The sequence below is a fragment of the Clarias gariepinus genome, chromosome 5 (genome assembly GCF_024256425.1).
Source record: "Clarias gariepinus isolate MV-2021 ecotype Netherlands chromosome 5, CGAR_prim_01v2, whole genome shotgun sequence".
Lineage (NCBI taxonomy): Eukaryota > Metazoa > Chordata > Actinopteri > Siluriformes > Clariidae > Clarias > Clarias gariepinus.
Window position 1 is genome coordinate 12,874,996 of NC_071104.1, and position 17,505 is coordinate 12,892,500.

Here is a 17,505-nt window from a genome sequence, read left to right on the forward strand (position 1 = left end):
ACTGGCACTCCAGGACTGGATTTGGAGACCCCTGCACTAGAGAGTTTCTACTTTTCATCCGAAGAGAAAGATGCCAGTTGAAGTGGTTTGAAAACTGTAACCCTTGTGTGGCCCTCAGGTCAAATGTATCATGGATTTATCATGGAACGTATACTTTTTCTCACCCTAAACTAAGTGGTCCAGGGTTATTTTCTGTATGAAGATGTACAGTACAAGGACAGAAAATGTTGAATGTGTTTCTTATACAACCTTTGTAAAGTTCATTGTTGTTTTTAAACAAAAGAATAATAAATGGTTGAAAGAAACACATAAAACAGACAGGTCATGGTAAAAATTAAACTAAATCATGTTTAATTTCGTGTCAAAAAATATTATAAACAGTTGTGTGCATGGAAGTGCATTTTCTCCCTGTGCTTGGTGGCTTTCCTCTAGGTACTCCTGTTTCCTTCCACAGTCCAAAGACATGCAGATTATGCTAAATGGTGTTTCCACCAAATGTGTGTATGTGTGTGCCCTACAATGAATTGGCACCCCGTCCAGGGTGTATCCCACTACGTCCACTACTGTAAGTCTTATGGGATATGCTCCAGGCCCCCGAGACCCTGTACACAGGTTAAAGTGGTATAGACAACTGAGTGTGTTAAAAAAGACTTCCACATTGTAGATTGCACCTAGTTGCTAGCAAAGGAACCATGGCCAGGAATATACCTGGCCCAAAATTCTGGACCCATAGACATTTTTCACACAAAACTGGATGACACGCTCATTTTTTTAAATATCTAGCATTAGTCAATTTTAAATAATAAACAGATTTCTTTTTAATATTGTAAGAGTTACAATAGAGACCACATATACAGTACACTGTATTTATGTCATTCATCCATGTCGGTGATGATGCAAAACCTCAACCTGCATGGCAAAAATAATAAACTAACAGGTGTAACAGGTCTGCACAGGGGATGTTGTATGAGGAATGTTTGTATTTATATATTTCCTAGTTTTCTGGTGCTCCTTTAAAAAAGTTACTAAAATTGCACAAAGCCCTTTAAGTTAAAATTCAGAAAGGGTTCTGTGTCCATCTCAGCAAATGCGGCTGAATTGTCTACTACTACTTGTCTACTACTTTCCTGATATGTTGGGGCTGCTGGGGACGCACACAATTTCAAACAGAAAATAACTATTATTATTATTTAAACTATATTAGGTAATATTACAACCAGTAAGTTTGTGATTTTACCCAGTACTATTAATCAGTACTGATGGCATAAAAATGTAGAGTTGTTAAATTTTTATGTTTCAGAGCACAAACTACCCTTGCATTTCCCCATTTTTTCCAGATTTACCATCGGTGTCTGTGATTTTTAAGGGAAAAGGTCTCCTGCATCTGACCCAGCAAAGGAATCTGTTGGTCATTTCCACTTTCACAGACTTTAATTACTCCAGATTTTCAAGCCATCATGGCAGGAACAATATAGGCCCATAATAGCCTGCAAAACTATAACTTTTTATCTCATGTGTTGTGTAAAAAATACAAAGACATTAAACATTAACTTGTATTGTTTGTTCTTAGTCATAATTCTTTCCCATAAACTGAGTTCATATTTATTTGGAACTGTAACGGTACATAGAGTTTTTTTTTCAATTATGCATAAATATTGTGAACCAAAAAGTCTTCAGTCATGTTTTTTTTTTTTTTAACCAGAGGACATCTATATTTCTCCTCACTTACTACATTCTTGATAACATTTTGCAAAAATATGTAAAAAAATAAATTAAAAAGGTTCCTGTTCTAGGTATATTAAATTACACAAAAACTTATGAAATAACTCATTCTTACAGTCATTAATCTTCAGTTACAGCTTACTTGTGGTCACTGTTGTAGTGGATCCAAAGAGTATCCGGGGAACGCCGTGAGCTATTTAGCAATACATTGTCGATGAAACACATATGAACAAATCAGATAAACCAGTGAGTCTGGTGAAATTTCAAATAAACAATAACCGGAACTCAGGGTCAAACCCCAGAGACTGGACTTGTGACGCTATACTACAACACCCAATACCAGATAATGAGGGTCAAATTTGTAATACTTGTTATATTAAATGGAAAAAAAAAAACACACACACAACTAAATTAGACATTCATGCATATAGCTGACTATGTGCACTGATGCTTAAAGATCTCTTCTCACATACAGTACAGTACAAACACCTGGCTTGTCTCCTATGGACTATGGCAGCAGCAACAGAGAAGGCATAACCAATAAGACATAGCAGTGACACCCCCATTAAAGGGCCATTAGCACTTTCCTTAAAGCCCTGAGGACGGCCTCTGTGCAAGTGCATGTGTGGCAGAAGGCTCAAAAGATCTGCTGTTCAAACAGGATCTTCTCAAAGCCTTGAGGAGGTGTGTGGTAGAAGTCGCTGAACTGGCAGTCTAAGATAGCATTCTCATCCACTGCAACACAAAGAATTAAACTTTTAGTCACAACCTGGGGAGTGGAGGCTCAGGACCTCACTAGGCCAATGTTGTGCCCGTGAACATGTATTTGAACAATATCTTTAAAGTAGGTCACTTTGGATAAAAGTGTATGGTAATAAATAAAAATACATGTCAATAGAACATTCTTAGGATCTTTTATTCACTGTATGGTATCTGCCACAGGCACACCAGCTTCTACGAATGCTTCAAATTTTATCATTTTATCCCAGAATCTTGCTATTTCACCTAATACTTTACATTAGGCTTTCATTCCCATCTATACCTTTTCTGCCAGACCAAAACTAGATACAGGAATTTGATGTGAGATTTTGTCAATAGATATGCTTAGTTAAATAAATAAAAGAAATAAAGAAATGTAACCAACCGTAAACTACAGGGAAAACAGTCCCTCGAATGCCAGAGGCTGGGCACTGCATGTTCTTTCCATTCAGATACAAGTTTAATTCCACATGGTCATAGGTTAATCCCTAAAAAACATGCAAACAAACATCAGAATTAGTTCATGGAAACTTTCAGAAAATTTGTAACACAACACAAACAGACAGTCAGTGCTCATACAAGCAGAAAACACTGCACTGTAAATCTAATAAGTTCATATTACATTCATAAGCGTCTACTTAAAGTATTTAACTAAAGACTGTAGCAATGGCTTAAGCCAACAAAAAAACAAAGCTAATTCTAAAAAAAGTTATTGTTGGACTAGGTGCATTACAAGCCAACAACTTTGTTTATGGGATTAAATATGAGATTCTTCCCAAAACCTGTTCTCTACCATGTCTGTTTTAATTAATATAATTGTATACAGTATCTCATTAGAACGAAATCTTTAGGCTTCTGAGATCTAGCTAAATTACATGTTTCACCTCAGTTGCGCCACATAAAACCCTACTGACAATAAATGTAATAACTTTGCAGCCTTATGAAATTACCCAAAGCTGATAAGTTTAAGACACTTTAGAAAACTTGGTATTGTATTTGATGGCAGTCCTGAATCAAAGATAAATAGGAGGTGGAAGACAAAATGTAAAAGTAACCCAACAGAGGTGACATTAGATTTCGTAAGGACAAGGCCCATTATACTATATAAGGTTTTCATGGAGCCTTTAATCAACTTATTACAACTGATGCCTACATTTATTATTTTTATTAGGTTACTTTTGCATCTCATTATGTTGCTGATTATTCATTATTAATTTACATAACTATATATCAAGATATATAATATTTTTTCAAACACAATGCTTGGTCAAAATACAAAACAGGCACACTAATATTTTTTCGACTGCCTTTAGCTTTGATTATAGCGTGCAATCGCTCGTTTGCATTTCCCACAACTTTACGCCACGTCATAATACTTATTTTTATCGAGAGTTGCATTCATTTTGGAACACTATCTTGTTTTAATGAAGGGAGAGTCAAACTACTTCATAAAGTCTTCTCCAGTCCACCACAAAGACATGGTAATAAACTCAGGACTGGCTCATGTGAAATGATTTCTCATGCAGCTCATGTCTTTTATGCCTGCGCCATCAGGCAGGACAAACTTTATAGACGTGCTACCCTTGTCACTTGAACATTCAGGTCATCAGCCGAGCTCATTTTATTGCCACATAACATTTCTGGGCCTAAACATGACCAACTGAAAGCATAACACTGCCTCCAGAGGCTAGTACAGAGCGAACTATGTATGATGGGTGCATCGTTTTATGTGTTTCCCTTCTTACCCTGACACTCCTATCGCTCTGAAATAGGATCAATCTGGACTCATCAGACCACATGACCCTTTTCCATTAATCCAAGTCCTTTATAATCTCTATTAAACGAACTTTAAGACTTCCCCCCCTGATTGTTTCTCTTTTTTCTAACGAAAGTAACCAGTGGCTTTCTTATGGCTAGACAGCTGTTTAGTGTGTGTGGAAATGCTCTTACCTTCACTAATAAACATAGCTGTGATTTCTACTGCTGATTCTTTACAATACTACACCAAGCCTTCATTCTGATCATGGTTATCTATGCTGTGTGTTCTTCTTTTTAATTAAACTACATTTGTTCTATAAAGTCGAGAATTCAGCACTGTCCAAGTTTTAATAATATGTTGGGCACTTCGTAACTCATTTTCAGTACTTTTAGCAATCTTCTTCGTGGCTGAGAGTAAAAAATTTTTTCTAACCATGGGCTATGTCCTCCAACACAGTTGCTTAAAAAATGAAAAGCTACCTACTGCATCAGTTAAAAGAATTGCTGCAAGCTGAAACATATTTATCACTGCAGTAATTATCAAATAAAACTGGGAAATGTCAAATTTGTCCTTACTTCTTTCTGTACTTAATTATGTTTAAACACAAAAATTGGTTATTCAGGTCTTATTAAAATACTACTCCTACCACCACCAATAATAATAATAATAATAATAATAATAATAATAATAGCACAAATAAAACCAATGGAGTAAATCACTTAAAATATGTAGATATGCTACAAGTTTGCCTCTGAACTTACCACAACATCTCCCTCCTGAGGCACACTGTTAGCTGGGAGGCAGTTCTTCTCTTCATTGTTGTGATAAACAGATCCATCATGTCTGAGTACCAAACTGTGACTGTCTCGACCCAAAGGTATCTGGTTTAGATTCACCCTCTGAGTGGCCACTCCGACTCCCCACACACCTACACAAAATAGATGTATCAAACAGTCATTTCAGTCAATTATGTGTATTTTACTTTGTTTTATTTATATGTTTTGCTTGCCTGGTAGCAGTTAAAAGTTTGGACAGACCTTCTAATTCCAAGTGATTTATTTTCTGCATTCTAGAACAATACTGTATTTTTTAAAACTATATGAAATAAGATAAATATGTAACAACAACAATCAATTGTTATTTTAAGACACAAAGGTCAGATATTATCAGACTGTTTTAAGTGGTCATTTTTGGGCACAATCAAACAAACAAGGTCACTTTGCTTCACTCTGTTCAATAACCGCTCAAGACCATATTTCTAGGTCTTGACTTGTTTTCTTATTACTAGTCTTGCACACGTTGCTTGCTCAAATTTCTTGTTCAGTTTTCTCAGTTGCTCAATTAACTTAATTTTCAGAATATGTGTCGTGTACATCATGCTTGTGTTCATAATTAAATGTTGTGTGATTTTAACTGTATGGCAACATATCACACTTCAAGAAAAAAAAAGGTAAAATGAGATATTCCACCAGATATAAAATTCAACCCCAAAGAAGTGACAGTCTAGTCTAAATAGAGCATTTAAAGATGCATATTTCGAACCATTCTTTAAGCATTTTTTTTAAGTCCTATGAATTTTCTTTATTTTAATTAAAAAGTCGTTAATGTGTTAATTGACAGCTAAAACATTTGCAGACACACACTTCGGTAAACCAACAGCTTTACATACTGACCACAGCACAGAATATATTCCACAATTCTCTCAGGGTTACTGAAAAGCCATTTAACTGAACTGTCTTTTCCACCTTTGCGTTGTAGGAATGGCTTGTATTTCAGAGGTCTACCATTCTAACCAATCAAAGGTGAAGCCAAATCAAAACATAGAAGGCTAAATTTATTGGAAATATGTGTTATTTTTACATTTTACTGCGTCTATGAATGCTCGATCAAATCCAGTGTTGTCTATAGCACTTAGAAATTATTCAAGTATCCATAAATGAAAGCCTGGTCCTGCTGATCAGGCTCAAATTCAGCTGATCTTTCAGACAATAATCATCTGATTTACTTCATATAAGATATCTATTAGTTAGTCGTTAACAGTTTATTGTTGTTTAAAACATCTGTCGCACACATCGCAGATATCAACACAGATACTGTCTCGCCCCTGTCATTAACTCTTCTCCCAGATTAAAGATGAGCCAGTAATGCTGCCGCCTTTCATTTCATAAGAAACGCCGAGGCGCAACAAAAGCACAATATTTCCGCCTTGACCCAGCTGTGTGAATAGGGCTTTTGACTAACTGAAGCGGAAACTGATGTTGTATGGTAGCCCATGCGCCTCAAGGTTTGACATGTGTGTATGCTTTGTCACTCATCATGGTTGTAAAGAGTGGTTACTTGAGTTACTGCAACCTTCCTGTCACACATACCAGTCCGGCCATTCTCGTCTGAACTCTTTATCAACAAGGCTTTTTCACCTAGTGAACTGCCACAAACGGAATATTTTCTTTTCCTTAAACTCTAGAGAATGAGATGAGTAAAAATTTAGGAAAGCAACAGTTTCTGAAATACTTAATTTAATAAAGACTACATTTTACAGTGAGAATACGTTGTTTAGAGCAGAAAGAGACTCCACAGTGCAAAGCTCCAAATGCTTGCAGCATTTAGCACACTGGCAGAGAACATTTCATATTTTTCCACTTACTGTACATTCTCATTAATGGATCAATCAATAGATGATATATAAATAAATAAAGATATGTAAAGATATTCATACCAGAGAAGAACCACACATATGGTTTTTACGCTCACTCTGGACATTCTGGGCATTCGTTTAGACTAGTGGCCACTTTGTGGTCATTAGTTAAATCACTCTATCACAAGCCACTTTAAATAAATCTCTTTTAAGCATATTTGCACGCACAAGATACTTTAAATATGTGGATTGCACAACCCTGGACATTAGCATTTTTTTTATTACCATTTATATCTAACTTCATTCCACACAAAAATGCCATAAATCTATATCTACTATACTTTGTACAGCTGTTTTTCTAATTGTTCTATATTTCTTGATATATTTTCTATATTGTGTTTTTTGTTGTACAGTTATTTTATTTTATTTTATGTTAATTTTAATTTTATATTTTATTTTATTCTTTCTTAGTTAAATTTACCTTCTATTTAATTTTTTATATTTATTTCATAATCATAGTCTTTTATTTTAAGGTCACGAGCAGTTGTCTAAGCATTTCACTGCATATCGTACTGAGTATGACTGTGTATGTGACAAATAAAATTTGACTTTGAATTGAATTTAAATTCACACATTTTATCATGCACATAAAGAGTTGTATCTTTCTTTTAGAAGCATTCTAAAAATGATTTAACATTATATAACACTACAAACAAGGCCTGGAGCCTACCCCAGGATATTCAGGGGTGTGAAAGACCATGTATGGGGTGCCAACCGCATCACAGGGAGGTGCATGCACACGCACGCACACACACACAATCCTTGCCTCATGCCAGATTACCCTGGAATAGGCTCCAGATGATTTTTTTTTTTTAAACTCCAATCAGACTAAAATGCATGTCTTAAGTCTCTGGGAGGAAAACGTTTCCATCAAACAAAGTGAGAACATTTAAGCTCAGACTAGAGGCACAATTTAAACCTTCAAGTCCAAGGGTGCTGTGCAACAGTGGTAATCAGTAAGGCACTGTGCCAAACATTCATTCATTCATTCATTCATCTTCTATAATGCTTATCTAGTTGCAGGGTCAAGTAAAGCCTGTAGCTTTTAACAGGAGGCTTCAGGCATGAGGCAGGGTAAAACCCTGTACAGGATGCCGATCCATTGCAGGGTACACGTTCACACACTATGAGCAATTTGGGAAGGCCAATCAATGTAATCTGCATGTATATGAAGGAAATTGGGAGGAAACAAACCAAGCACGAGGAGAACCTGCAAACTCTATGCACTCCATTCTGGAGGTGTGAGGCCACTTTTATTTCTTAATCATATATTTAATGTAGAGAATTTATAAACATCCTTACGTGTGTAATGCACTTTGTGATCATAATATTGCATTTATTTTTATTTATGAATTAAATATATGCAAAGAAACATGGACATGCACAGGCGACTTTTTAAAGCTATTATTATTATTATTATTACTACTGAATGTTTTCTCGAAATAATCCAAGAATCGAATCGTGACCGGAGTGTATAGTTTTACCCCCAGTCACGGGTGATTAAAATGTTATGCCCCTGCCTACTCACCCGTGGACTGGACCTTGAACTCGAAGTAGCTCTTGTTCTGGTGGAGAGGGGCGTTGGCGAGGCATGCTCCGCTCCCACAGATCCGCCTCCCGCTCTTCACCACCACCACATCCGCGCCTAAGGAGCAACACACACCGTACTCACACATCACCACCTCTACACTCCACTCTATGGTATGTATTTCATTACAACCTCGACATCAATAGCTGCATATCACGTTTTGCGTGATTTACGGTTCCTGGTTAGGAAATACAGTTTCCATAGCAACGAGTCGCGAGCACTTATTAGCAGGCTATCATTACTAGCTAAAGCAGGAAGAACGGATACCTTAATAGAGGAATTCAACTTGAGAGACTTCCCTACTCCAATATCACTTACAGACGAACGCATCGAGAACACATGAGCTCCATCTAACCATTTATTTTAACGCAGAAATTAATCTAAACCCGTTTGTTTATTTTTACTGGTTATTATAGACGGTAACAGGTTGAGTTAATCGCTCGTACCCATGTGCTGCGTGTCCAGCTGAACGCTGGGCATTTCTTTAAGAGGTTTAGGATCGGATCCTCCATCACCACAACAGCAACCCAAACAGCACGTAAACATTGCCGCCATATCAGCTTTAGCGCTACTGGAATGGGGGGGCGGAACACGAAACCGGAAGAATCACGGAAGCCCTTAGGAAAATGGAAATGGAGTGGGATGTGTGGGGATGGTTGTATGGCTGCAGTGCTCTCTAGCGGCGTGCAGTGGTATCGACCGTCGCCGTTCCTCTGTGGATTGGCCAATCTTTCGCGAGTTCTCGTCTCACTGGCGGCATGGAAACAGGGGGAAGAAAAATAATGAGGTCAAAATATTTTCGCACGTGACACGCCGGCTATTGGATGGATATCGACGCCGTGCGGGCTTCCTGACACATGGCGCGCTGGATGGATGGAGAGAGAATGACGCAGGCACGCACGTGCGCGCGCGCGCTCGCTCAGCTGTTTGGAGAGCTTGGTTTGATCTGAAATGCCATGATGTAGCAGTTAGACTAAATAAATAAATAAAATAAATGCCCGAGTTGAATGCTTGACAGCCTTATGAACGTGTGCGCTTAAATGATTTATGTGCGATTAGATGGATTAGAATCTGACATCGTGTACTACTTATGTAGCACCGCGCGCGCTGAAGGGTGAGTGCAGGGTTATTCCTCACTTTGGGATGTTTTTGCATAGCAACAGCCCCTAGCCCCTTACCCCCGACCACACTGGAGGGTGGAGGGGGGGATTACGTGTTCACTGGAATAAAAGGTAAAGCCACTGCGCGTTATTATTATAACATTAACCAGAAGGATTCGCAATTAAACGTCTGTAGTTGTCTGTGTATTTCTTTATTTGGTGATTGCATGTGTAAACACTGTGGGTCTTAGTGTCCTGAGCTGAAACGGTTAAAGTTTGCTCAGTTGGAAAAAGTGAAGTCTGCACAGCAACAAGCGCCACGATTGCATCGCGGGCTGCAGTAAAAGCAACTGAGCTCCGAGTACGCGCGTGTGTATGTGTGTGTTTTGGTCCAGTTGCTGACGTTTTCGTACATAACGGTCATCAGTTGCTACCTTATCGGCAGGATTTCTCTCTCTCTCTCTCTCTGAATACGCTGTCTATTTGCGCACTATAGCTCGATATACACTGGCTCAGGAAAGAACTATGGATAAATCATGCACTCGACGTGAAACTTACTCAGCTGTTTCATAGCTAAGTTCCTCACTATTACAGTCATACATTTTTGCATGAAGTAGCAATTTTAGAGAGACAATCTAATAATTTGTGGCATTGATGTTTTTATTGACTTGGGTTTTAAAAAAATATATAATAATAATAATAATAATAGGCTGGGATTTGCCATAGGTTAATTCCAAAGCAGTTAGGATTCAGCCTCATTATGAGATACACGAGTAAGATGCATGTTAGTCACTAATAAGTGGCATCGATTTGATCAGTTTTTTCACTCGCTGACCCGCTTTCATGTTCCATTCCAGCCCGAGATGGATCTGCTGGAGGAGGACCTGACATGCCCAATATGCTGCTGTCTCTTCGAGGACCCACGTGTGCTGCCATGTTCACACAGTTTCTGCAGGAAGTGCCTGGAAGGCATCCTAGAGGACAACCGGACCCCTGTGTGGAGACCCCCGTTTAAATGTCCGACATGCCGAAAGGAGACCACGCACAACGGCATCTCGAGCCTCCAGGTTAACTATTCCCTGCGCAGCATCGTGGAGAAGTACAACAAGATCCGCTCGAGCCCAACAATGTCTCAGTGTCGCGCGCACAGCGGCCAGCCCCTGAACATCTTCTGTGCCACAGACCTGAAGCTCATCTGTGGGTTTTGCGCCACTACAGGTGAGCACAAAGGGCACAAATTCTGCGCGCTAGAGGAGGCGTACGAACGAGAGAAGGTCGCCTTCGAGGAGCTGCTCCGTGCCGTGGAGAGCTGGAAAGGCGCTGAGGTGATCTCCTGCCTAGAATCGCTCGAGGGGGCGAAGAAAAAAGCGCTGCAGATGGCCTCGCGAGACGTGGACCGGGTCGCGGAGTACTTTGACAAGCTGCTCCGCGCGCTTGAACACAAGCGCAGCGAGATCCTCTCGGACTTTGAAAGCCTGAAGCTGGCGGTCATGCAAACCTTTGACCCGGAAATCAACCAGCTCCGCTCGGCACTCGAGGAACAGCAGCGCGCGCTGCGCCTTGCCGAGTCGTTCAGCACGCTCTCTGACCCGCTCACCTTCTTGCAGCGCATGCAGGACTTTCGCGAGAAGGTGCGCGCCATTCGTGAGACGCCTCTGCCCGGGCGCACGGATGTTGACGTTGGGGCGCTTGTGCCCAGCTTCGACGTGCACGAGTGGGACCGTGTGCGCCTGGGAGACGTGGACGCGCTGCGCGCTCCGCACGAGGGCGGCGCTCTCCGATCACCGTCTAGTCGCATCGCCCCCCCGCGTCTCTCCCGGAGTCTGTGGAGTTTCGTCGGTTTGGCGTGCGCGTGCCTGTGCGTGCTGAACTTTCTTCCGCCAGACTGTTTTGCCGTGAGTCTGTCCGCTAAAGCGGTATCCGCTCTGGCTGGCTTCTCCGTACCCGCTCCTGCGGAAATGCTGCGGTGGCTCGCGCTTTGCTGGCAGGAGGTGGCGGGAGTGTGTGCGCTCCTCACCGAGCTCTGCCGGAACTACGTTACTGAGCTCATCGACACCACGTCAGAGTTCATCAGCTGATTCTCTTTCACTGGTGGACTTTGCTCCTTTGCCGCACGAGGCTAAGGCGTACGGATGCGTATAAACTCATCTTCACGCTTAATACTACAGAATGTAATTGAAATACACATTGAAGTATTTCACCTGCGTTTTTGTGAATCACTGAATTTGTAATTGCAATGTTGTTCAAATGCACAGTCAGCTTGTGTGCTAGTTATTTCAGTTAACTAATAAATCATTGTGGATGGTGGTTTTAGATTTAGTGAAAACTCTGACTACTCTACTGGTTAGAATTGACTCGCGCAATATGTTGGGGTTTAGTAAACTTGTTTTCCAAACCTACTTTAGAGAATTAAAACCAGACAAGTCCTCTTAATGAAAGTCACTGAGTTGTAGGACGGGGATCCCCACAGCCTCCTCCCCACCATACACGGCTTCCTCGGCATTTCCTCTGAGTCAGATTATTTTTTACTTTTTTCCCGACAATGCTGGCCTTTTTTTTATTATTGGTGGATTTTATATACATGTAAAATAAAAAAGGAAATTCAAGGTTAAATGCTTTGCTTGTGACCCTATCTATAGCCTACGTACTTTGTATAAACGGACACATGAAGATTTCATTAATAAATTATCTGTCTAAATAGGACGTACTGCTGTGGTGAAACCAGAGGCTCATTAAACCCTTTTTTTCAGGGATTATCACTTCTGTAACTCAAATTGCACGAACGTGCTTTAGAGAGTTGCAGTTTTGGCATCTGCTACACTTTCATAAATGATGCATGCAATCGTAAGAATTAAAAGAGTGTTTTGTTTATTTGTAACTTCAAAGTATGTTTTTGTGCTATTTCTGCACAGTCGAATATATATTTAGATGTGATTCCGTGCAATTGCTGGCACAGATGGTATTTTAAATAACCTGCTGTGTATATAAGCCTACAATAAAATGAGGTGCTTTGGGAGAATCCTGCTTTTTTTTATTCAAACCTGAAAATTGAACTCAAATGCTGCAGCAAATAGGCAGCGTGACGTCACCGATCAAGTCATGCACACACAAAGTATAAATTTAGCCTTCTGTTGCCAGGCAATTTCTGCATAAAAAGTGACATTAGTTGTGCCCCCACCCCAACAGCCTAGTTTATAAAAATAAATGTTATGTAACTCCACATGAATTGAAGACTGAATTGCAGTGAATGAGCGCGTCACCCAGCTGTGTAAGGAAGAAATATTTGGACAGCGCCAGGCGCTTTGTATCATTTTTATTTTAAAATAATTAAAATACACGATCTCAAACATCGTGATAATTTTTTTTGACCATTTATGCTTTTTTTCTTTTTGGTGCTGCATTTCGAGCTGACTGTGCATTGTAAAGCGTTTACACTTCATCATGTTGCATCCCATAATAAAATAAAATAGAAATTACCTGCTTCATATACAAAGCGGTTTTAAAATTTAGCAAATGAACACTGTTGAATTTATATACAAAAGTGGTTATTTGTGGTTTTATTTAAAACTATTTCGAGCTGTTCAATTGATTTTTTTTTAAATGACTAAACTCATAAAGAGATTAAGTATTAAGGTAATAAGTATATATATATATATATATATATATATATATATATATATATATATATATATAAGTATATATATATATATATATTAAGGGTTTCAGATTTAAATGAGACCATAATTGATTCCCTAGCTCGCAATGATGTATGATTGGGCGAAAATGACTCTAGAAAAAATATTTGAATATAAAGATAAAAGAAATAAGATGTAAGATACAAACGTGGTATATTGCAAATTATTTATATAAAAATCTACCCTTTGACCTAGGCAATGCCACAACATTCTTGTTTTTATATAATAGTTATGATTGCACGTGATAAGGGAAGGACTTCGTACTCATGCTATAGAAATTAATAATTAAAACGACCGATGTCATTAAAGTAAATGTAAATATCTATAATGTGGAGCTCCCAGTGCATTACTAAACACTGGACTATTTTAAGCATATGAAGTCATTTAAAGCACATCACTCGGGTGATTGTATAAGCTTGTGTCAGAGGAGATTTAATGGTTTAAAAAAATATTCTGTCCAACAGGGGGAAAAGGATCAAAGAAACACACAAAGCACATACGCTGTAATGCGCAGTGAATATGGAAACTACAAAGCTAACAATAAAGCCCGAATATTTAAAATAATTTATTGCATTTTAATGCATATATATAGGTCTACTGTATAAATATATATATATATAAATATATAAATTGGATTAAAGTTGGTTCCGTTATTTTAAATACCAAAAAACAGAAAATCTCACTCACTCACTCATTTATACCGCTTTATCCTAAAAAAATGGAATTAAATGTAAAAAATAAAGTTTATCTTTAAAGCTCTTATTTTCATTGTCGAATATTTAATATTTTTATAGTACAAGTTCACTATCAGTAAGCTATAGAGAGCGGTTTCAATATCGATTACTCTGTTTTGAAACCTGGTTTCCTTTGTAATAGGGGTAAATTTATATATAAAACTATATTATATTATAGTTTATAATTTTATATAATTTATATAAATAATAATAATCTAGAAAATATACTGCATTGGGGAAAAGGTGTACAGATCTTCAAGGCTGCGGGACTGTAATCGACATCTCGAATATAAAAATAATACTCACGTATTATTATAAAAAAAAACACGAAGACATAATTGCATTAAGTTCAAGCTGAATATTTGAATGCAAATACAAAAAAGTACGTTTATCATGACCAATTTTCACTTTACCTCCAGGACGAAGCGGTAACCAAGAAACTCTAAAATAATAAATTTGTAAAAATGTAAACTCTTTTTTAAATAAATAAAATAAATGAAAAAAAAAATAATCTAAATACTTAACAGACATTCGTTTTATTGGCGCAGTGACTTCCACACTAGGAAGTCATAAGGTCTTCCATCAAGTCTTAAAAAATATGCTCGATAGAAACGTGCAACATATATTAAAATTCACTAATAAATCGATGTTTTTATGTTAAAGTATAATTCGCACCGAAATATGGTTGTATTAGCACACGCTTAAATACAGTGGTGATTTAATTCGGGGCGAGTTTTTATGCTTTATGCCTGTATTTTCTGTTACAGGTAACGCCTTTCAAGTTAAAAATTAAGTTGGTAAAATCCTTGAAAAAAAAAAAAAGGAAAGTAAAATAAAATCACAAGCAGCGCTTTATTCTCGTTATATAAGGGAACATTGTAGACGCTTTATATTATATATATATATATATATATATATATATATATATATATATATATATATATATATATATATAAAGGATTCCTATATAAATAGTGCGACCCCACATTTACACGCTGTCGAGTGTTTTATACGATTAAAATATTCAGGAAAGTGTTTGACACGAAGGCGTAAATGAATAAAATAAATTGTCACCTCTCTCATTTAACTGTTCTTACGAATTTGCTCTTTTTCACGCAATTTCTTCCTCCAACTTTACAACACATGAACTCAATAAAAAAAAAGAAGAAAAAAAACGAAATAAAGTAAGAGCTTGCTGACAACCTAGATGACGGTTCAGATTAATCAGCTACCAGTAAGAAACTTGCAGGTCTTTCCTAAGCGATGAAGCTTTCCTAACGCGGCCATATGGAGAATTAAAGTGAAATCAGTGTTGAGCTGTGCTGCAAACGAGTCAGGATGTACTGTTACTACTGTTACAATGCACGCACGTGACTAAAGGTGTAGTAGTTAAAACAATCCATTGGGGAAAAGGTTTTTATAAGGCTTTTAATATAGAAAAATAAACAATACATTCCATAAACAAGATAAAGCATCCCCCCCAACACATAACCGCACACGAAACACATTTTCATAAAGCAAAAATTTTTTATGTAATCACTTCTTTCTTTCTCTCCTTTTTCTGTTTACCTTTGATCAGTGATCAGGGCTCAAGAACCTGGATGGGCGACAAACTTCAGAAGGTGTGAGTAAGTAACACTGCTAATTCACCGCAGTCAGGACAAAGATCTTGTGCCGCTTGGTGACTTCTTGCTTCAGCAGCACGAGGATACTGGAGACATCTGCCATGGTGTAACTCCAATATTTACATGCTGCTAAAGCAAGACAACACACTCCCACATGTGCAGTGCATGTCCAAGGCACTGATGCTGCAGCACAGTATGGCCTGCATCTCTGTATCACCACAAACCATTCTGTGCTGCTACACCAGCACTTGAAGAGCATATCTCTCTTTCTCTCCCTCTCTCTCACACACACTGTTCATGGTTACTTTTTGCTTCCCCACAGGACTCCATCTGAAACAAAAAAAGTGGAAAATTCTTAAATGAGTATATAAACATTCCTCCCCAACAACCCCATATATTTATATTAACATTAATGTTTATAGCATGGTTGTATGAAATTGAGATTTGATGTTCAGATATTGTGCAGATTCTTTTATACATGTAATGATTATTGTAAATGCACCACAATATATAGTCAGCATGCACAGTATTTATTATTATAATAACGAAGAACAAATATGTATTTTTAACAGCAGGCTCAACAGAAATTGGACCTTTATCTCTGAAGCACCCTGTGAAACTACTTCTGTACTACATGGAGAAGGGCTCAAAACTGCTGAGGACCTAACAGGATCTTGGATAACCAGCCCAGGCTGTCATTCTACCAGCCGAACGATTACTGTTCCTATAGACTGATCACTATGCCAGCACTGATCCATTTTTCCTCCCAACCAGATATCTATTACCAACATCATTGTAACAGCCAACCTTAAATAATCCAGCATTGTTGGCCCAGCCAAGTTTTGACACAGCCTTATTAAATTTGGTGAGATAAATACACTTGGCAATGTTGATGCACTCTGTTTAAAAGCAACAGGAAAGACATAGTTAAACTAATTCCAGATCAAAATCGCATCGTATTGCAAATTGACATTTTGACCAATTGAATGTGTATGGGTGTGGCAGCTGCACAGCAGGTAAAACGACTCGGACTACAAATCTATGCTGAATCATGCATTTAACTGCACTATCATGGAAAAACTGAGAATCAGATGCATTAAATTGTTACCTTTCAATGTTTGGTAACGGTGTCCAAAGTTTTGCAGGTAAACTGTGCAAAAGCTTACAGTAATTGTTCCTCGCCTGTTTTAAATACTGACAAGATCAAACAAACAGTTACACCAGAAGAAAAGAAGGGGGGTATGGGGGGCAAGTGCAATTAGGTGGGCAAAAGCCACAATAAGACAATGTCCATGTTTTATTATCCGCTAGTCTATTTCTTTTTTTCAAAGCTACAGTGTAATTCAAAACAAATCTATATTATTAAAAACTTTAAGCTCATTTCTAACACACTATACACAGCAGTTCTATTAATTTTTAGTGACCAAAAAATAAAACATGATGTGGCCACTACAACCAATCACTGCGAGTTGTCACTGGCCTGGTGAGCAGTGTGTTGCAAATATGCATCCAAAGACTTATTCCTCACTAATTTCAGCTTGGGTTGTAGTCCAACAGAACAGTGAACCTTTAGAGCAGAAGATTTAGATGTCAGAGTTTTTCTTTTCTTTTTTTCAGCATCATGACTGATCTATGTTTACTATTATTAATACTTTAAAAAAATAATAATAATTCAGCAATGACTTGAACATGAAATTTGCTCATGACATGAACTACCCCATCAGTAAATCTAAGGACCAACAGATTATATATTATATGCAGTTTTTAATTACACTATACAATGAAGAGAACTTGGCTTACAAACCAACAAGCAACACGTGTTTCTCTG

General features: G+C 38.0%; 2 protein-coding genes across 4 annotated transcripts; one reads left to right on the forward strand and one right to left on the reverse strand.

Moving 5' to 3' along the window:
• Positions 1–44: 44 nt before the first annotated feature.
• Positions 45–9,352, reverse strand: spryd7b (SPRY domain containing 7b). The gene is made up of 5 exons (XM_053496736.1): positions 8,970–9,352; positions 8,464–8,580; positions 5,002–5,168; positions 2,867–2,969; positions 45–2,457 (listed from the first exon to the last, which is right to left on the reverse strand). The coding sequence occupies exons 1-5, from the start codon at positions 9,076–9,078 to the stop codon at positions 2,360–2,362; spliced, it is 594 nt and encodes a 197-aa protein (XP_053352711.1). The 5' UTR covers positions 9,079–9,352; the 3' UTR covers positions 45–2,359.
• Positions 8,556–17,285, forward strand: trim13 (tripartite motif containing 13). 3 transcript variants are annotated; one of them, XM_053496734.1, is made up of 2 exons: positions 8,556–8,636; positions 10,481–13,080. In XM_053496734.1, exons 1-2 carry the CDS (start codon positions 8,634–8,636, stop codon positions 11,699–11,701), a joined length of 1,224 nt encoding a protein of 407 aa, XP_053352709.1. In that variant the 5' UTR covers positions 8,556–8,633; the 3' UTR covers positions 11,702–13,080. The 3 variants fall into 3 exon arrangements, 2 of the variants coding, with proteins under 2 accessions (XP_053352709.1, XP_053352710.1); XM_053496735.1 differs by lacking the exon at positions 8,556–8,636 and adding an exon at positions 9,297–9,637; XR_008360502.1 differs by lacking the exon at positions 8,556–8,636 and adding an exon at positions 15,632–17,285 and having other exon boundaries at positions 9,667–11,794.
• The last annotated feature ends 220 nt before the right edge of the window (positions 17,286–17,505 follow it).

Bases quoted from the DNA above. Each gene is read 5' to 3' on its own strand.
- spryd7b (XM_053496736.1), bottom strand. From the start codon at position 9,078: ATGGCGGCAATGTTTACGTGCTGTTTGGGTTGCTGTTGTGGTGATGGA. The intron at 5,169-8,463 runs GTGAGTAGGCAG...TATTTTGTGTAG, and splicing joins GTTCAAGGTCCAGTCCACGG to GTGTGTGGGGAGTCGGAGTG. The intron at 2,970-5,001 runs GTAAGTTCAGAG...CATGTTTTTTAG, and splicing joins CTCAGGAGGGAGATGTTGTG to GGATTAACCTATGACCATGT.